The 22,006-nt window shown below is 44.1% G+C and overlaps 1 protein-coding gene across 1 annotated transcript in view; it reads left to right on the forward strand.

Moving 5' to 3' along the window:
* The window catches only part of LOC115161129 (immunoglobulin superfamily member 3-like), a 131,008-nt gene that overhangs the window by 79,575 nt on the left and 29,427 nt on the right, over positions 1–22,006 (forward strand). Inside the window, exons 4-5 of the mRNA XM_029711886.1 lie at positions 9,362–9,748; positions 19,430–19,837. Of these exons, the coding sequence (XP_029567746.1) occupies positions 9,362–9,748; positions 19,430–19,837 (795 nt within the window). The remainder of the gene's footprint in view (positions 1–9,361; positions 9,749–19,429; positions 19,838–22,006) is intronic.

A 22,006-nucleotide genomic window follows, 5' to 3' on the forward strand; every position in this document is an offset into this window, starting at 1 on the left:
GTCCCGTTTACCGTTTATCAGTGTCCCGTTTATCAGTGTCCCGGATGTCAATGCCCCGTTTGTGGTGCTGTAAGTCTTAGTAGATCTCCTATGGTTTTTGCGCATATTATGCAAGCAGGCTGGTCCAAGTCATTTGGTTCTCCATTGTCGTTAGGTTTGAAATCGAAATGTGCCTCAATAAGTGATGCTATGTTTTTTTATGCTATGAGAGCCAGCTTCTTCACCTCACTCCTCCAATCTACTGTAACAACGAAAAAGGTCAGAAGTGAAGGTCAGAGTAAAAACTCAAACGGATGACTAGGAAAAGCTCAAACCTAGTTTATTCAACCACTGGGTGAAAAGACAAAGACATGTTTATACAAGCACATATATTTATACCCTCCTACTAGGAGGAGTCACCTCTTTGCACATCTAGATAGCCAACATATCTCTGTTGCTAGTCAGGAACTTCATTGGTTCCTCTCACTCACTGGTGTAGTCATGGCCCCGCCTCCTGCTAGAACCTTTGTGGGCATGCAAGTATATGTGTGTGACAGGACTGTTCCCCCTCACGTCATCTGACCTGACCTCGGGCCGAATTCCTCACTCCTCTCTAATCCACGACTGTCCTACCTTATCAGGGGCTGAAACCAGACTGTTCCCCCTCACGTCATCTGACCTGACCTCGGGCCGAATTCCTCACTCCTCTCTAATCCACGACTGTCCTACCTTATCAGTGGCTGAAACCAGACTGCTGCCCTTTGCCTCCTTCCATAGGATCCACTGATTAACTTTCCATACACCTAGTTCTTATCCACCCTCCATTGACCCCAACATAAACATTCATTATATATGTAAAGTAATCAATAAGTTCTGGTATGGTAACTCCCTCCCCACTTCAATGAACTGAATTGACCTTCAATGACTCTCTCCTATTCACGCATATTGTGGATTTGCTGACTTCACATCAACAGATAGTTGGAAAGAGGAGGAGATGTATACAGTTTAATAGACAGACTAAATTAGCAAAACAATTCCATATAATCAATAGTTAACACTCCCGCTATGGGTAAAGTATATCTACAATAAAATGAAGTTGATAAAACATTGTATTAAGAAATTCTATTTTCATGATGGTCTTCATCCAAAACCGTCAATGTCACGGTAATCCAATTACTGTCACAGCCCTAGGGAGATGTGTAGAGATGGCTTCTTGTTATAATGATCTGATAATAAGCTGTCGACCTCTCCAACCCAGCAGACCAGGAACAAGAGCAGAGTATTAGCTACACACACACACACACACACACACACACACACACTGAAAAACACAACATGAAATACAGGGACACTGTACGCTACAGAACAATGGTGTCTTTCTACAGTTCCAGGAAAACTATTCCAGGAGATCTATTATTGTGACTGATTATTAGCAGAATGACAGTAGAATTATTCATTGATTCTTAAGCATTTGCAACAATGGAAACATTTTTGTTTTCCTCCTGTGAGCAGTGAACTCTCTGAACCTCCGGTGGCTGATGTCACCTCAGATGGTGATCAGAGGATGTTGGATATGAAGGTTCTCTGTGTCTCAGAAGAGTGTTAAGTCAGCCAGGAGAGGCACAAAGAGCTCTGCCTCTCCTGGCCCTCTTCTCTCTCTTTTTTCTCTCTCACTCTCCTATAATCCATAATGGATGGGAGTGTTGTAACGTGACAAAATGTGTAGATCAACGTGTGTGCGTGTGTACACCTGCGTGTGTGTGTGGGTGTGTGGTTCCTTCATTAGGCTGTGTGTATTGAAGAGAGAGAGAAAGAGGACCCAGAGACAGCCCCATCACTGGCTAATCACCCACATACAGAAAGGAGAGGCCAGACATAATCCACATTTGTATTTATTTATTTTATTTCACCTTTATTTAACCAGGTAGGCCAGTTGACATTGTCATTTACAACTGCGACCTGGCCAAGATAAAGCAAAGCAGTGCGACAAAAACAACAACACAGAGTTGTATATTTTACCTTTATTTAACAAGGCAATTAAGAACAAATTCTTTCAATGACAATGGTTAACTGCCTTGTTCAGGGGCAGAAAGACAGATTTTTACCTTGTCAGCTCAGGGATTCGATCTTGCAACCTTTCAGTTACTAGTCCAACACTCTAACCACTAGGCTACCTGCCTCCCCGATAATGGGATAAACAAATGTACAGTCCATAACACAATAGAAAAAGTCTATGTACAGTGTGTGCAAATGTAGTAAGATTAGGGAGGTAAGGCAATAAATAGGCCATAGAGGCGAAAAAATTACAATTTAGCGTTAACACTGGAGTGATAGATGTGCAGATGATGATGTGCAGGTTGAGATACTGGGGTTCCAAATAGCATGAAGATAAATAACAATATGGGGATGAGGTAGTTGGGTGTGTTATTTACAGATTGGCTGTGTACAGGTACAGTGATCGGTAAGCTGCTCTGACAGCTGATGCTTAAAGTTGGAGAGGGAGATATAAGTCTCCAGCTTCAGTGATTTTTGCAATTCGTTCCAGTCATTGGCAACAGAGAACTGGAAGGAAAGGCGGCCAAAGAGGTGTTGGCTTTGGGGATGACCAGTGAAATATACCTGCTGGAGCGCGTGCTATGGGAGGATGTTGCTATGGTGACCAGTGAGCTGAGATAAGGTGAGGCTTTACCGAGCAAAGATTTATAGATGACCTGGAACCAGTGGGTTTGGTGATGAATATGTAGCGAGGACCAGCCAACGAGAGCATACAGGTCGCAACGGTGGGTAGTGTATGGGGCTTTGGTGACAAAACGGATGGCACTGTGATAGACGACATCCAATTTGTTGAGTAGAGTGTTGGAGGCTATTTTGTAAATTACATCACCGAAGTCAAGGATCGGTAGGATAGTCAGTTTTACGTGGGTATGTTTGTCAGCATGAGTGAAGGAGGCTTTGTTATGAAATAGGAAGCCGATTCTAGATTTAATTTTGGATTGGAGATGCTTAATGTGAGTCTAACCAGACACCTAGGTATTTGTAGTTGTCCACATATTCTAAGTCAGAACCGTCCAGAGTAATGATGCTAGTCGGGCGGACGGGTGCAGGCAGCAATCGGTTGAAGAGCATGCATTTAGTTTTACTTGCATTTAAAAGCAGTTGGAGGCCACGGAAGAAGTGTTGTATGGCATTGAAGCTCGTTTGGAGGTTTGTTAACACATTGTCCAACGAAGTGCCGGATGTATACAGAATGGTGTCGTCTGCTTAGAGATGGATCAGAGAATCACCAGCAGCAAGAGCGACATCATTGATATATACAGAGAAAAGAGTCAGCCCGAGAATTGAAGCCTGTGGAACCCCCATAGGAGGGCCTGTCGCCAGAGGTCCAGACAACAGGCCCTACGATTTGACACACTGAACTCGATCTGAGAAATAGTTGGTGAACCAGGTGAGGCAGTCATTTGAGAAACCAAGGCTATTGAGTCTGCTGATAAGAATGTGGTGATTGACAGAGTCGAAAGCCTTGGCCAGGTTAATGAAGACGGCTGCACAGTACTGTCTTTTATCGATGGCGGTTATGATATCGTTTACGACCTGAGGTGCACCTATGACCAGCTCGGAAACCAGATTGCATAGTGGAGAAGGTATGGTGGGATTCGAAATGGTCGGTGATCTGTTTGTTAACTTGGCATTTGAAGATTTTAGAAAGGCAGGGCAGGATGGATATAAGTCTATAACAGTTTGGGTCTAGAGTGTCTCCCCCTTTGAAGAGGGGGATGGCAGCTTTCTGATCTTTGGGGATCTCAGATGATATGAAAGAGAGGTTGAACAGGCTAATAATTGGGGTTGCAACAATTTCTGTGGATAATTTTATGTTTTTGTGCTGTTTTTGTGATGTTTTTGTGCTGGTCAAGGGCAGTCAAGTCTGGGGTGAACCAAGGGCTATATCTGTTCTTAGTTCAATTTTTTTTGAACGGAGCATGCTTATTTAAGATGGTGAAGAAAGCTATTTTAAAGAGCATCCAGGCATCCTCTACTGACGGGATGAGGTCAATATCCTCATCCCGGATACCCGGGCCAGGTCGATTAGAAAGGCCTGCTCGCTGAAGTGTTTTAGTGAGCATTTGACAGTGATGAGGGGTGGTCGTTTGACCGCAGACCCATTACGGATGCAGGCAATGAGGCAGTGATTGCTGAGATCCTGGTTGAAGACAGCAGAAGTGTATTTAGAGAACAAGTTGGTCAGGATGATATCTAAGAGGGTGCCCATGGTTACGGATTTAGGGTTGTACCTGGTAGGTTCCTTGATAATTTGTGTGAGATTGAAGGCATCTAGCTTAGATTGTAGGACTGCCGGGGTGTTAAGCACATCCCAGTTTTGGTCTCCTAACAGTTTGAACTCTGAAGATAGATTGGGGGTGCAATCAATTCCCATATGGTGTCCAGGGCACAACTGTGGGCTGAAGGGGGTCTATAACAAGCTGCAGCGGTGAGAGACTAGTTTCTGGAAAGGTGGATTTTTAAAAGTAGAAGCTTGAATTGTTTGGGCACAGACCTGGATAGTATGACAGAACTCTGCAGGCTATCTCTGCAGTAGATTGCAACTCCGCCCCCTTTGGCAGTTCTATTTTGTCAGAAAATGTTGTAGTTGGGGATGGAAATTTCAGGATTTTTGGTGGCCTTCCTAAGCCAGGATTCAGACACGGCTAGTACATCAGCATTGGCGGAATGTGCTAAAACAGTGAATAAAACAAACTTAGGGAGGAGGCTTCTGATGTTAACATGCATGAAACCAAGGCTTTTACAGTTACAGAAGTCAACAAATGAGAGTGCCTCGGGAATGGGAGTGGTGCTGGGGGCTGCAGGGCCTGAGTTAACCTCTACATCACCAGAGGAGCCGAGGAGGAGTAGGATAAGGGTACGGCTAAAGGCTATAAGAACTGGTCGTCTAGTGCGTTCGGAACAGAGAGTAAAAGGAGCAGATTTCTGGGCATAGAAAAATAGATTCAAGGCATAATGTACAGACAAGGGTATGGTAGGATATGAGTACAGTGGAGGTAAACCTAGGCATTGAGTGACAGTGAGAGAGGTTTTGTTTCTAGAAGCACCAGTTAAGCCAGGTGAGGTCACCGCATTTGTGGGGGGTGGAACAAAAGGGCTATCTAAGGTGTATTGGGCAAGGCTGGGGGCTCAACAGTGAAATAAGACTAATCACTAACCAAAACAGCAATAGATAAGGCGTATTGACATTAGGGAGAGGCATGTGAAGCCGAGTGTTCATAGGGTCCAATGTGTAGAAGTAGATGAGTCAGGGAGCCGATTCAGTAGTTGCTACTACGCTTGGCGAGCTGGAGACACGGCGATTCTGACAGCTAGTGGGCCGGGGCTAGCAGATTGGCCTCCGGCGGTGTCGCAACGGAAGAGCGTGTTGAAACCACCTCGGATGATTACGTCGGCAGAACAGTCGTGATGGATCGGCGGGGCTCCATGTCGGCAGTAAAGGGTCCAGGCCAATTGGCAAAAGAGGTATTGTAGCCCAAGAATTGGCTGGTGGACCTCTTCGGCTAGCTGGGAGATGGGCCTAGCTCGAGGCTACCTCAAGGCTAATTGGTGCTTGCTTCGGGACAGGGACGCTAGCCAGGAGTAGCCACTAGGATTGCAGCTAGCTACCTGCGATGATCCGGTGTAAAGGTTCAAAGCTTGCGGTAGGAATCCGGAGATGTGGTAGAGAAAAAGCAGTCCGATATACTCTGGGTTGATATCGAGCTGAGGCTTGCTGGTGTCCAAGTTAACGGTGAAGTGGCTAACTGACTACTAGCTAGTAGCTAGTTAGCTGGCTAGCTTCTGATGGGGGTTCCGGTTCTAAAGTATAAAAATAGCAGATCCGCACCACATTGGGTGAGGCGGGTTGCAGGAGAGTATATTCAGTCTGTAGATGGAAAGTGAGATTAAAATATATATGAAATATATATGAAAAAAACTATATGTACACGGGACAGGACGGGACAAGACAAAACACGTCCGACTGCTTCACCATCTTGGAACAAAGGACCTCTCCTTCTCTTTCCATCTATCTCTATCTCACTCCTCTTTACACATCCCTCATGTTATCTTTCTCTCTAAAACGTCACATTTTTTGCTTTCGCTCCATCTCTCCCCCTTGCTCCTTGTCTCTTTTCCCACCTCTCTCACTCCCTAACTCCTGCATTTAAGACATATCTCTATCTTGTTTTCCTTTCTCTCTACATCTCATTGTCTATGTTCTCTCACTTTCATTACATGTTTAATTTGTTGCAAACATTGACGGGTACGTCTCCACTTTTAGCTCCTCTCTTCCTCCATGTCTCTCACCCCTCAACATTGCCCTGACGCAGTTCAGGTTGTATTCATTAGGACCAATCATAGCAAAAACATAAACAAGTATTTCTTATTGGAAGAATATAGTACCTCCCCATTTCGGCCTGATTGCTTCAGTTTCGTACCTAGTGAATACAACCTAGGCTGTGTTGGCTGTGTTTGTTGTTGAACTCTAAGTTGAGGCAGTGTCCTTATAAAGTAGGTCACAGCTCCTTGAGTTTACAGTCAGCCCAGCTCTGATTTCACAATGCAATATACTGCCGCTTCATTGGTCAGGGAGGGCCAGATTGCCACTGGCCTTTTTTTGGCATCTGCTTTCCACTATTAGGGATGAGCTGTGTGTGTGTGTGTGTGTGTGTGTGTGTGTGTGTGTGTGTGTGTGTGTGTGTGTGTGTGTATGTGTGTGTGTGTGTGTGTGTGTGTGTGTGTGTGTGTGTGTGTGTGTGTGTGTGTGTGTGTGTGTGTGTGTGTGTGTGTGTGTGTTTGTGTGTGTGTGTGTGTGTGTGTGTGTGTGTGTGTGTGTTAGGAAGGGGATGCAATGTGTGTGTGTCTGTGTGTAAGTATGCGTGTATCTGTCCAGTTAGTGCCAGACTGTTAGCTGTTAGGCTCAGTGTTATTTACAGACAAGCGGCCAGCATGAAAGCTCACAATTTGTGTGTGTTTGTGCGTGTAAACAGTCCCCCCATCCACCCCAAAGCCATAAGGCTGCTACATAGTTAACCAAATAACTATCTGCGTTGACCCTTTTTGCACTAAGTTTTTGGACTCAGATACGCTGCTGTTACTGTTTATTATCTGTCAGTAAGCATTACACCTGAAGCATGTGACAAATAACATTTGATTTTGAACAGTCGCCCCCTCCCCTATTCCCATAACACTTCCCAACATAACTAACCATACCCAGGCAAACAGTAGTCTTTGAACTTTGCCTCATGACTGTGTTTTCTCAGGAAGTATGTTTAAAGTCTTTATTACAGCCGGAGGCTAGCACCTCTCTGAGTGAGCCAGGCAGAGGAGTGGAGCGGGAGAGATGCACAGAGCTTAACGCCGCTCGTCATGTGGAAATGAATACTGTAAATAAAACGCCAGTGCTGCCGTATGCGGAGGGCATCTGTAATTGGGAGCCCAGTCAAAGAGGTGTAGGCAGTGAAGGCTGTGCTAACAATGTTTGCTCCGTCTTCTCTCTCTTCTGTCTCAAACAGCGCAGGAAGAGCGAGGGAGGGGAGAGGCGATGCTTTTCTCGTCTGCTGGAGAGAATCTTAATTGGCTGTGTTTTTGTCTTGGAGGTGAAACCAAGGGGAGAGGAGGAGGCTGGAGGAGCGGTGCTTTACTGTGGGCATAGCTGACTCGTTGTGTTACCCCCCTTTCTCTCTCTCTCTCTCTCTCTCTCTCTCTCTCTCTCTCTCTCTATTCCTCCAATGTGAGGCATCCGACATTAAAGAACAGGATGTGGTGGTATAATGCTATGTTATATGTTATATGCTCTTATTTAAAGCAGGTCTCTAGCCCAAGCAGCTAGTCAAGCGCTCATGCGTTATATGAGGATAAGGGAACAGCTAAATCAGAGTTGATGACACCCTCCCTCCCTGTCTCCCTCCCTCCCTCCCTGTCTCCCTCCCTCCATCCCTGTCTGTCTCCCTCCCTGTCTGCCTCCCTCCCTCCCTCCCTCCCTCCCTCCCTGTCTGTCTGTTTGTCTGTCTGTCTGTCTGTCTGTCTGTCTTTGGGAGAGACTAGCAGAGCTTAAACTATACTGATGCAAATAAAGAGAAACAATTCAGTACAATGTATGTTAAGTGGGATGTATAAATGTGCAATGAAGGTAAATTGAAAGTGCAAGGAGGAATGCAACTGAAATACAGGGATAGCAGCAATGAGGTTACCGAGGTAGACATGTAAACGTACAACTGAGTAATGTCCTTAATCAGACTTTGCAAAGCAATATCAGTGTCTAATAGTCCTGCAAAGCAACAAGGTCCCTGAGAGGCAGTACTAAGATATGGCTATTTTTTATAACTAGGCAAGTCAGTTAAGAACAAATTCTTATTTTCAATGACAGCCTAGGAACAGTGAGTTAACTGCCTCGTTCAGGGGCAGAATGACACATTTTTACCTTGTCAGCTCGGGGATTTGATCTTGCAACCTTTCGGTAACAAGTCCAACACTCTAACCACTAGGCTACCTGCCACCCCAGTGCCATGTCACAGAGTTCAGCAGGGTTACAGTAGCTGGAAAGAAGCTGTTCTTGAGCCTGCTCGTGTGGGAATGTAAACAGTTTGTGGCATGGATGTGAAGGGTCCCTGATGATGCCGCGCACCCTACGCAGACACAGCTTGCGCTGGAGGTCTATGATGGCAGGAAGCTGGGCACCAGTGATGTGCTGGGCAGCTTTTAGACTTCCTGTAATCCTTCCTTGGTTTTCTTTGCATTGAGGACTAGGTTGCCACCCCGCTTCCCTCGCCTTTGTTTACGATCTTGACGCCGCCTCCGGGCACTTCCTCTCGGCGATGTTTCAGTCTCCCGGGGCGTCTTCGCGATCTCCAGTGGAAGTTGTAAGTTGTCAAAAACTCTCTTTGTGCGTTGTGTCCAATATCAAGGAGTTCTTGTCGGTTATATAGAGGGTACATCAGGCTGTACTGAGTAAATAAACTAAGAACTATTAAGTAAATTACTGCTAATTCGCAAAATCTGGGTAGACGCCGAGCCTCGCGTTGTACACGCGCCGCCATGATCTGGGGGTGGGATCTGGGGGTTAGTATCCCTTTGCCCCTTTCTTCCCCCACTCGCTTCTAACCCGCCTCCCTCCCCCATATTGGGAATTCAGCATCCATTAACATTCTCTTTTGATTAGGGACTGGAGTATAAAGATGTGTTGACACATTAACATTCTCTTTTGATTAGGGACTGGAGTATAAAGATGTGTTGACACATTAACATGTGCTCTCTGGAGACAGGAGGAGCTCAACTCTGCTTAAACTGCTTTGCAACTCATTTTATCTCCCTCTCTTTTATCCCCCTCTCCCACCCCCAGATCGGGACTTCTCTATCCAGGTGAGCACGGAGCGACGGTCCTTCACGGCGGGCGAGCCGCTGGAGCTGCGCTGCACCATCGATGCCCAGAGCGTGCCCGAGCGCTTCTTCTCAGTGTCGTGGGTGTTCAGCAGTTCGCCGGTGGCCGTGATTGGGCCCAGCGCTGTGCCCGTCCTTGGACTCGACTACGTGGCGCGCGAGGCCGCTGGTCATATGACTGTGCGCAAGGAGAGCCCCACTGTGCACTTGCTTAAGCTGCAGCACCTCCGACCAGAGGATGCTGGGAAATACATCTGTAGGGTCACGGAGAGGGAGAAGACACCCACTGGGGACTTTATAGACCGGAGCAAGAGGTCACGCAACGTCCAGATCACCGTCCATCCCATCAGTGAGTATCAACACGGCACCCTATTGGCCCCTGGGTTAGTAACCAGGCCTCTCATTAACCACTTGGTCAGTTAAACCAGAGATGTTCAAACCTGGGTCCACTGAGGTTCTGCAAGTGGTCTGAGAAATTATTATACATTTTTTTTTGGGGGGGGGGGGGGGGTTATATGTGGAAAATGTCTATTTTATGAATATCGCTAGCTGGATAACATTTGTATGTCTCTGCATCCAGTATAAACGAAGTTAGAGGTAGTATCACAAGCCAATGCTTACTAACATTAGCCCAGTGATTGTGGAAGTAGATAAATGGCTTCATTGTCAAATTGTTGGAAATTGCAGTCATATGAGGAAATTGCAGTCATAGGAGCTAATTACAGTTTTTTTACTGTATAAAGTGGTAATTTCCGGGATGTAAAAAATATATGCGTCAACTTAAACGACCAAAACCAGAGAGAAAGCATGCAGAAAAGATATTGAACTATATATATATAGTACACTTTAATAATACCATCTTTGAGAACTAACAATCAAATAAAAGCTAGACCTTCAGGGAGAAAATGTTCTCTACGCCACCAAGATACCTTTATAGCTAATAGAATATGTTAGAGTTTAAACTTCCTCTTCCAATGAACTGTGGGGAGGTCAAAATAATGAAACTGTCTACCAAATCTATTAATTTAATGTTAATTACTTCTCCTTGCAATTATCATTCACCTGATGATAAGACAAGACGTGACCTTTTTTATTTTTTGCTAACATATGATGAGGGTCCCTGGGTCGCCGGTTTGCCTGGGCATGAGGTCCCAGCATCTAATTGTCCCTTTGACATTAGTATTCATTTTTAATGATATGCATGATGTATTCTCCCAGAGCCCCCTCTGTCTCTCGGTCAGATACCTTCTTCCCAGAGAACAGCAGCGCCTGAGTCACTCTGAGAATAAAGGCATTCTTTATTCTACCATTATTTTCTGTGTCAGTGGATTGCTAAAGTTTGGTAATGCAGTATTAGGGTCCTTCACATTCCCTCAGCTTGGGGCTGCGAGCGAGAGCTGCTAGCTTGAATAATGGAGAAAGCTGGCGAGGAGGATGGAGGACGCTGAGCTAACAGGCGTGAAATGAGAGTGTGGAGAAGGAGAGAGGGAGAGAGAGAGAGAATGGGGCCTACCTCTCCAGGGCCCACTAATGGATCCCTGGGCTAAATTACTGTGTTCTGCTGGGGCCGAGGGACTCAGTTGGGCTTTCAGAGGGGTGGCCGCTAGGGATGTGCTGGAGCACAAGCTAATACAACACCCCCAAAAACTAGCAGGGCACAATGTTCTCTTCCTCTCTCTTTCTGTCTACTAGTGAAGTAACTCCCCTCTGGTCTTCAGCTCTATAACCCCTCTACAGCACCCTCCCTTCTCTCTATCCCTCCTCTCTATCCCTCACTCTTTCTTTCACTCTAAGGGCTGGTCTTGAATCCTAAATCCGGCTGCTACCAGCATTAAAACACAATAACAACCCACCCCAACTCACCCTAAATAAATCAAATCAAATGTATTGGTCACATACACGTGTTTAGCAGATGTTGTTAGTCACATACACGTGTTCAGCAGATGTTATTGGTCACATACACGTGTTCAGCAGATGTTATTGGTCACATACACGTGTTTAGCAGATGTTATTGGTCACATACACGTGTTCAACAGATGTTATTGGTCACATACACGTGTTTAGCAGATGTTATTGGTCACATACACGTGTTTAACAGATGTTATTGGTCACATACACGTGTTTAGCAGATGTTATTGGTCACATACACGTGTTTAGCAGATGTTATTGGTCACATACACGTGTTTAGCAGATGTTATTGGTCACATACACGTGTTTAGCAGATGTTATTGGTCACATACACGTGTTTAGCAGATGTTATTGGTCACATACACGTGTTTAGCAGATGTTATTGGTCACATACACGTGTTTAGCAGATGTTATTGGTCACATACACGTGTTTAGCAGATGTTATTGGTCACATACACGTGTTTAGCAGATGTTATTGTTCACATACACATGTTTAGCAGATGTTATTTGTCACATACACGTGTTTAACAGATGTTGTTAGTCACATACACGTGTTTAGCAGATGTTATTGGTCACATACACGTGTTTAGCAGATGTTATTGGTCACATACACGTGTTTAGCAGATGTTATTGGTCACATACACGTGTTTAACAGATGTTGTTAGTCACATACACGTGTTAAACAGATGTTATTGGTCACATACACGTGTTTAGCAGATGTTATTGGTCACATGCACGTGTTTAGCAGATGTTATTGGTCACATACACGTGTTTAGCAGATGTTATTGGTCACATACACGTGTTTAGCAGATGTTATTGGTCACATACACGTGTTTAACAGATGTTGTTAGTCACATACACGTGTTAAACAGATGTTATTGGTCACATATACGTGTTTAACAGATGTTATTGGTCACATACACGTGTTTAACAGATGTTATTGGTCACATACACGTGTTCAGCAGATGTTATTGGTCACATACACGTGTTTAGCAGATGTTGTTGGTCACATACACGTGTTTAACAGATGTTATTAGTCACATACACGTGTTTAGCAGATGTTATTGGTCACATACACGTGTTTAACAGATGTTATTGGTCACATACACGTGTTTAGCAGACGTTATTGCAGGTGTAGCGAAATGTTTTATTACATTTTTGTAATACGGTAATAACACAAAAACATTCTGGGCTAATAATGTAAGAAGTAACACATAAAAAAACGAAATACTGCAAAGTTGCCTTGGGGCTAGAAGTACGGCTGTCCTATCTATCGGCGCCATTTTTAGGAGTAGTTCACTATTTTTAGGAGTAGTTCACTATTTTTAGGAGTAGTTCTCTATTTTTAGGAGTAGTTCACTATTTTACAACTTGTAAGATGGTTGCTCACCCTGAAAGTAGTCTATGGAGAAGGAGAAAATAAAATGTAATCAAATGACATTTTATCGGTCACATATTTAAGGTGTAGCGAAATGCTTCTATCGTTCAGTTTTCTTTAAACAGCCACTACAAACTTCAGCTAACTTTAGCCACCACAACCTAACAATCAATGGAAGTAATATGGGCATGTGAGCATTTTTTTTTTAATGGCCAATTGACCTTTAAGTAACATCAAACCAAATATGGAGTTGATTTGAATTGATTTCAGGTGATTTGGACTTTTTTTTTTTTTTAAACATGCTCACATTCTTCCATCACTTCAATTTGTTGTTAGCTTGTGGTAGCTAAGGTTAGCTGAAGTTTGTAGTGGCTGAACCATGGATTACAGTTTTCTCTTGGCCCAAAGACTACTTTCAGGATGAGGGACCATTTAACATCAAGTTGTGAAATAGTGAACTACTCCTTTAAGCAAGCACCCCAACGTCATCCCACTCCCGCCCAAAACTGTCCCTAAACAAAGCCCCTCTGGCCTCCGCATGGCTCCAGTAATCCCCAAAATGCTCCTTAATGGGACCTTTTGTTTCCCTAACAGAGGTTTAATGTTCTATAAAAGCATTTACAGTGTAATAACCATGATTACAGCAGGGAGGGTCAAAATGTACAGGGCTGCAGGCGGCGTACAGGGCTGCAGGCGGCGTACAGGGCGACTCCCCTATACAAACAACACCCCCGACGCACCTACCTCTAGTTACCACCACTTGTATCTGGGCCAATTAGACAGTGGCCTCTGTGTGGCCCTGATTGGGGTGATGGGTGATGGGGGAGTATGGGTTAGAGAGTGGTGAGAGCGGGAGGACAGGCAGAGGGAACAGAGAGCTGCAAACAGTGCTGACAAATCGGTCCTGATGGATAAGTTTACCTTGCAGGTGAGAGGGGTCCTGAAGCGCTGCTATGAATTACAAACACACACAGAGAAAGAGAGAGAAAGAGAGAGAGATAGAGGGGGGGAGCGAGAGTGGGGCAGTAGACGGAAAGGAACAGAGATAGAAAGGGGATTAAAGAGGAGAGGGGAGGAAAAACACAGTGAAAAGATAGGTGTAAAGACAAAAGAGAACAATGAAGTTCAGAAAGGGAGATGGGGGAGACAAGTTACAAGTGGGAGACATAAAAATAAAAAGAGGAAAAAGGTTTGAAGAGAGAAGGAGAAAAACAGGCAGCTTTGAAGAGGAGAGAAGCTGCCCTCTGCCTGCTTAACCATGTGTGATGTTCACGCACATCCACATTGACACTTAGAGCTGAGAGACGGAGAGAATGTATAATGTATTTAACACCGAAAAAATCTGGGGTGAAATCAAAAGACGGAGGGAGGAAGAGAAACGGATGGAGGCCTTCCTTTTGTTCATCTAAGTGTGAAAGGCTGCTTCATTCTGTATTCTCCCAAGAGCTTGTTAGGAGGGGTGGTTAGCTGTGAGAAAACCTCTGACGGCAGAGAGAACAGAATGGAGAGAACGAGGGAGAGAGAGAAAGAGGGAGAGGGAAAAAAGCCTTCCCTGTGTCTCTGGAGACCAAGCCCATCACCCCGAGGGTTAAGGGGGTGTTTTGGCTGGGCAGTGCTCCACCAGGCTCTGCCGTGCGTGAAAGAACTTCATGTGATGCGAGAAGGAGAGAGGGGCTTTTTAAAGCACAGAGGACGGACGGCTGAACACTTTTATCCTATCCTGCACTTTCTTCTGAGGCGGAATCCCTCAGACGCTGAGCCGTGTGATCTCAGGGCCAGCCCCGGGTGGACCGGGGGTAGATGCGGCATTACATTTGGTGTCAGAAGTGAGATCTGCTATCCCCCACGCATCAGTCCACTGGGGTCTGTGTGTGTCTGACATTCTCTCGCTCTCTGCTCAGGTGCCCCTAGGCTAAAGTAGAGTGATCATCTCCAGAGACACACATGCTGCTGTGTCATACCAGTCAAAAGTTTGGATACACCTACTCATAGTAACCAAAAAATTGTTAAATAAATCAAAATATATTTTATATTTTATATTCTTTAAACTCTTGGCATTCTCTCCACCAGATTCACCTGGAATGCTTTTCCAACAGTCTTGAAGGAGTTCCCACATATGCTGAGCACTTGTTGGCTGCTTTTCCTTCACTCTGCGGTCCCACTCATCCCGAACCATCTCAGTTGGGTTGAGGTCAGGTGATTGTAGAGACCAGGTCATCTGATGCAGCACTCCATCACTCTCCTTCTTGGTAAAATATCCCTTACACAGCCTGGATGTGTGTTGGGTCATTGCGCTGTTGTAAAACAAATGATAGTCCCACTAAGCACAAGCCAGGTGGGATGGCGTTTTGCTGCAGAATGCTGTGGTAGCCATGCTGGTTAAGTGTGCCTTGAATTCTAAATAAATCACAGACAGTGTCACCAGCAAAGCACCCCACACCATCACACCTCCTCCTCCATGCTTCAAGGTGGGAAACACACATGCGGAGATCATCCGTTCACCTATTCTGCATCTCATAAACACACAGCGGTTGGAACAAAACATCTCAAATTTTGACTCATCAGACCAAAGGACACCAGTCTAATGTCCATTGCTCATGTTTCTTGGGCCAAGCAAGTCTTTTCTCATTATTGGTGTCCTTTAGTAGTCGTTTCTTTGCAGCAGTTTCTTTGCAGCAATTTGACCATGAAGGCCTGATTCACACAGACTCCTCTGAACAGGTTATGTTGAGATGTGTCTGTTACTTGAGCTCTGTGAAGCATTTATTTGGGCTGCAATTTCTGAGGCTGGTAACTTATCCTCTGCAGCAGAGGTAACTCATGAGAGCCAGTTTCATCATAGCGATTGATGGTTTTTGCGACTGCACTTGAAGCAAATTGAAATTAGAACTTAATGTCTTTAAGTAATGATGGACTGTCATTTCTCTTTGCTTATTTGAGCTGTTCTTGCCATAATATGGACTTCGTCTTTTACCAAATAGGGTTATCTTCTGTATACCACCTCTATCTTGTCACAACACAACTGATAGGCTCAAACGCTTAAGAAGGAAAGAAATTCCCCGAATGAACTTTTAACAAGGCACACATGTTAATTGAAATGCATTCCAGGTGACTACCTCATGAAGCTGTTTGAGAGAATGCCAAGAGTGTGCAAAGCTTTAATCAAGGCAAAGGGTGGTTATTTGAAGAATCTCAAATATGAAATATATTTTTATACCTTTTTGGTTACTACTTGATTCCATATGTGTTATTTCATAGTTTGGTGTCTTCACTATTATTATACAATGTAGAAAATAGTAAAAATAAATAAAAACCCTTGAATGAGTAGGTGTGTCCAAACTTTTGACTGGTCCTGTATTTGCTGAACAAAAATATAAACGCAACATGCAATAATTTCAACGATTTTACTGAGTTACAGTTCATATAAGGAAATTAGTCAATTTAAATTAATTCATTAGGTCCTAATCTATGGATTTCACAATACTGTGCAGGGGCGCAGCCATGGGTGAGCCTGGGAAGGGCATAGGCCCACCCACTTGAGAGCCAGGCCCAGCCAATCAGAATGAGATTTCGCCCACAAAAGGGCTTTATTACAGACATAAATACTCCTCAGTTTTATCAGCTATCAGGTGGATGAATTTTCTTGGCGAAGGAGAAATGCTCACTAACAGGGATATAAAAAAAATTGTGAGGAAAATTTGAGAGAAATATGCTTTTTGTGCATATGGAATATTTCTGGGATCTTTTATTTCAGATCATGAAACATGTGACCAACACTTTACATATTGTGTTTATATTTTTGTTCAGTGTATATATACGTTTTATTGTCACACACAGTGGCAAGAAAAAGTATGTGAACCCTGTGGAATTACCTGGATTTCTGCATAAATTGGTCATGAAATTTGATTTGATCTTCATCTAAGTCACAACAATAGACAAACATAGTGTGCTTCAACTAATAACACACAAATTATTGTATTTTTCTTGTCTATATTGAATACATAATTTAAACATTCACAGTGTAGGTTGGAAAAAGTATGTGAACCCCTAGGCTAATCCAAAAGATAATTGGAGTCAGGAGTCAGCTAACCTGGAGTCCAGTCAATGAGACGAGATTGGTGTTGGTTAGAGCTGCCCTGCCCTATAAAAAAATCACAAAATTTGAGTTTGCTATTCACAAGAGCATTGCCTGATGTGAACCATGCCTCGAACAAAAGAGATCTCAGAAGACCTAAGATTAAGAATTGTTGACTTGCGTAAAGCTGGAAATGGTTAGAAAAGTATCTCTAACAGCCTTGATGTTCATCAGTCCACGGTAAGGCAAACTGTCTATAAATGGAGAAAGTTCAGCACTGTTGCTACTCTCCCTAGGAGTGGCCATCCTGCAAAGATGACTGCAAGAGCACAGTGCAGAATGCTCAATGAGGTTAAGAAGAATCCGAGAGTGTCAGCTAAAGACTTACATAAATCTCTGGAACATGCTAGCATCTCTGTTGGCGAGTCTACGATACGTAAAACACTAAACAAGAATGGTGTTCATGGGAGGACACCACAGAAACAGCCACTGCTGTCCAAAAAAACATTGCTGCACGTCTGAAGTTTGCAAAAGTGCACCTGGATGTTCCATAGCACTACTGGCAAAATATTCTGTGGACAGATGAAACTAAAAAGTTGAGTTGTTTGGAAGGAACACACAATACTATGTGTGGAGAAAAAAAGGCACAGCACACCAACATCAAAACATCATGCCAACTGTAAAGTATGGTGGGCTGTCTGTCCGCCAATTGAAGCTCAACAGAAGTTGGGTGACGCAACAGGACAACAACCCAAAACACAGAAGTAGATCAACAACAGAATGGCTTCAACAGAAGAAAATATGATTTCTGGAGTGGCCCAGTCAGAGTCCTGACCTCAACCCAATTGAGATGCTGTGGCATGACCTCGAGCAGTTCACACCAGACATCCGAAGAATTTTGCTGAACTGAAACAGTTTTGTAAAGAGGAATGGTCCAAAATTCCTCCTGACCGTTGTGCAGGTCTGATCCGCAACTACAGAACATGTTTGGTTGAGGTTATTGATGCCAAAAGAGGGTCAACCAGTTATTAAATCCAAGGGTTCACATACTTTTTCCACCCTGCACTGTAAATGTTTACACGGTGTGTTCAATAAAGACATGAAAACGTATAATTGTTTGTGTTATTAGTTTAAGCAGACTGTGTTTGTCTATTGTGACTTAGATGAAGATCCGATCAAATTTAATGACCAATTTATGCAGAAATCCAGGTATTTCCAAAGGGTTCACATACTTTTTCTTGCCACTGTACACTTAAGTGTAGTTGTTTTACAAGGTCAGTCATACTAGTATGGCGCCCCTAGAGCAAACTAGGGTTAAATGTCATGCTCAAGGAGGCATCAACAGGGTATTCAAACGAGCAACCTTTTGGTTACTGGCACAACGCTCTAACCGCTGGGAACCCTGCCGGGTTACAGTGCTGTGAAAGTATTTTCCCCCTTTCTGATTTTCTGTATTATTCTATATTTTTGATACTGAATGTTATCTTCAACCAAAACCTAATATTAGTTCAAGTGAGTTTACAAATAACAAATGTATACTTATTTAATTAAGTTATGCAACACCCAGTTCCCCTTTGAGGAAAAAGTAATCCCCAAACCATCACACTACCACCACCATGCTTGACTGTTGGTATGAGGTTCTTACTGTGGAATGCAGTGTATCTAATATTAGGTTTTGGTTGAAGATCCGATAACATTCAGTATAAAAAATATGCAAAAGTAGAGAAAATTTGAAAGGGGACAAATACTTTTTCACAGCACTGTACATGCATAGGCTAGTTAGTATACTCCAGAAGCCATACTGGTAGATACAATACTGCCCGTGTCTTCTATGATTTTTTTAAATAAAAAAGCATGAGCTGGCGCACACCTCAAAAAGTTGGAAGATGTCCAGACTAAAGACAAGTAAACTGTAGGCTATAAAAATAGAGTTGCAAGCTCCTATTAGGTATGAAGGTAAGACCCAGAGGCAGACCACGTTGAATAAACAATAGTTTAATAATCCAACAGAGGTAGGCAATAGACAGGTCAACGCAGGCAGAGGTCAGTAATCCAGAGGGGGGCAAAGGTAGAGGTCGGCAGGCAGGCTCAGGGTCAGGCAGGCGGGCTCGGAGTCAGGACAGGCAAGGGTCAAAACTAGGAGGGTGAGAAAAGAGAGACTGGAAAAAGCAGGAGCTGAGATGAAAAACGCTGGTTGACTTCAACAAACAAGATGAACTAGCAACAGACAAACAGAGAACACAGGAATAAATACACAGGGGATAATGGGGAAGATGGGTGACACCTGGAGGGGGTGGAGACAATCACAAAGACAGGTGAAACAGATCAGAGTGTACAAGCTCCCAGTAATTTATTGGGTAAACCACCAGCAACGTCCCAGTAATTTATTGGGTTATCCACCAGCAAGCTGCCAGTAATTTATTGGGTTAACCACCAGCAAGCTCCCAGTAATTTATTGGGTTAACCACCAGTGTTTCAGCATCACTGTGCCTGTGTCTTCTATGAATTTTTCATGGGTCTATTATTTCATTTTTTTATTCAACATTTTATTTCTGAGGTTTGGATCAATTTTGACTGATTTGTTTATTTTTTTCTCTCTCACTTCCGATTCCTCCCTCCCTCCCTCTGAATTATCTCTCTCTTCCCCCACTCCTCTCTCCCTCCACCAGAGAGTAACATCACAGTGTCTTTGTCCAGTAACTCGTCGGAGGTCCAGGAGGGGGACGTGGTCCAGCTGACCTGCTCCATCCACTCCACCACAGGTTCTCTCTCGGTGGCCTGGCAGTGGAGTGAGAAGCAGGGCTCCACCCCTCCCCAGAACCTGGCCTCCGTAGACCGCGATGGGACCGTCCGACCAGGCCCTGGGTACCGTGAGCGCTCCAGCTACGGGGAGATCCGTGTGGAGAGGGTACAGGAGGACATTTATACCCTGTCCCTCTACAACGCCCTGCCTGGGGACGAAGGGCTGTTCCGGTGCATGGCCACAGAGTGGGTGGAGGCCGGGACAGAGTCCGAGCAGAGTTGGGAGAAGATAGGGGAGAAGTCAGCTACTAAGGCCATCACTGTTAAGACCGTGGGTGAGTGTGTAGCATGGCGTCGTGACTCAGGAAGATACAAACACATATACCCACACACACCATCACTGTCACAACATTATGCAAGGGACCCTCACACAGAGTACAGTATACACACACACACACACACAGACACACACACACACACACACACACACACACACACACACACACACACACACACACACACACACACACATCAAGGCGAACATACCCTCATACACACAAGAGCATAGCTTCTTTAGCTTTTCCCTGGAACGAGTACACACACACACACGTCAGGCCATCAGAGTGTAGACAATTGGTAAGCGTGTGCAGGGGGATGTCAGGAACACACAGAGAACAGTTTATGCTGTAAGAGATTGTGATGACTAGCTCATTTAGGGTCTGGAAAACAAAGCATGCTTTATTCATGTAGTATGAATATCCCCCCAAGGGGTATGTGCCACTAAAACACATGTACACACACACACACACACACACACACACACACACACACCATGCTGACTTCAAATGTAGTTTAACTTTTTTATGATATTATGCTCAATGGACACCACACACACAATCTTGACTTGAGACACACATTCCACTACTTGCGTCCACACAGATTAGCCAGAATTATTAGAATGTAAATGCAGTTGTAAATGTGTTTAGCAGTGGGCAGGCTTTTCTCTGTCAGTGCTGAGTTAAGCTGAACATCCTTGGTACAGGCTGACTGAGAGCACTGGAGCGAAGCACTGACTGAGGCACTGGGGAGCCAAGGGCTCAGCACACACACACAGCGAAGGGATTAGTCCCTGCAGCAGAACTTTGTGGTGCCGTAGAGGGAGAGACAAGATGTCAGCTTTTTAACTGGTCATTTGTTGTGTTTTAGCAACTGATGAATTATGTAGACTATGTAGATCATGGGGTTTGTTATCGTTCTGACACGTTTATTTTCATTTGTGTGTGTGTGTGTGTGTGTGTGTGTGTGTGTGTGTGTGTGTGTGTGTGTGTGTGTGTGCGCTCGTGTGTACTAGGGATGGGCATTTGAAATTATTTCAGTATACTAATAATATCATGATATCTGGATAGTCGAAATACATGTGTTTTACAGAAAAACATATATTTTTTAAAACTTCAATGGAGACTTGCTTTCGCAACTCGAGCACTGAGGTATAATAAGAACTGGAAACTGCGTACAAGATGTCTGACCATTGTTTTTAAGTTTATCTACTCACAGTCGCATATGCCGATTCATGGACCGTCTATATCCGTATTGTTTCCGGTTTATACAGACCAACATCACTTGCGCATTTGCGCTCTAGTGAGCAGCGACGAAGTCATCCAAAAACATGGCTGACATTGGATATGAAATGTTAAGTGTGAGTGATGGGAAAAATGGGGGAAAAAACAGCCTCATCGACAATAATTTGAATAATTCAATGGATGTTTTGGCTACAAAAGTGATGACTAAAGTGTCTTATTAGGAATTTTCTAATCTGACTTCTCTATGTGGCCGTCTATGGAAATACTTTTTTCTGAGCCGGGTGTCAGTTAAACTGCAGTACCGAAGCAAAACTGTAGGAGCAGTCGAAACCGTGCTTCAAGACTGGAACCCTGGCCCCTTGCTCGAGAGAGAATCGGGGTGATGGGTGAGATATGTGTGGCAGAGAGGGAGATGGGGAGGGAGAAAGTAGCCAAACCAACTCGCTTGTTAGACAGACTTGTTGCTGCCATAGGTTATCTATCATACCATCTTGTAGTGCCCTTCTTGACTGCATTGTTGTAAAGAAGCTACAGTAGATGTGTTTTGTCCTATATTTTTATTTAATTTATTTTTATTTTTAATCCCAGCCCCCGTCCCTGCAGGAGGCCTTTTGGTAGGCAGTAATTGTAAATAAGAATTTGTTCCTAACTGACTTGCCTAGTTAAATCAAGGTTAAGTAAAACATATAGCCAGCTAAGCTAGCCAGCTAGCTATCTAAAGTAGCAAGGCTAATTGACGCTATTCTGCTGACTCCAAGTTTATATGATGGTTATTATAGCAATATTTGTACATAAGCATTTCCACCGACATTTCTTGCATAATTAATTTTTCAGACACTAAAAGATCCCACCTTGTCTAGCATGTTTTCTTTTGTCGACATTTGGAATGGAGGATATTACAGAAGGATACCTGATGGTGGAGTG

Source organism: Salmo trutta, chromosome 24 (assembly GCF_901001165.1).
Source record: "Salmo trutta chromosome 24, fSalTru1.1, whole genome shotgun sequence".
NCBI lineage: Eukaryota > Metazoa > Chordata > Actinopteri > Salmoniformes > Salmonidae > Salmo > Salmo trutta.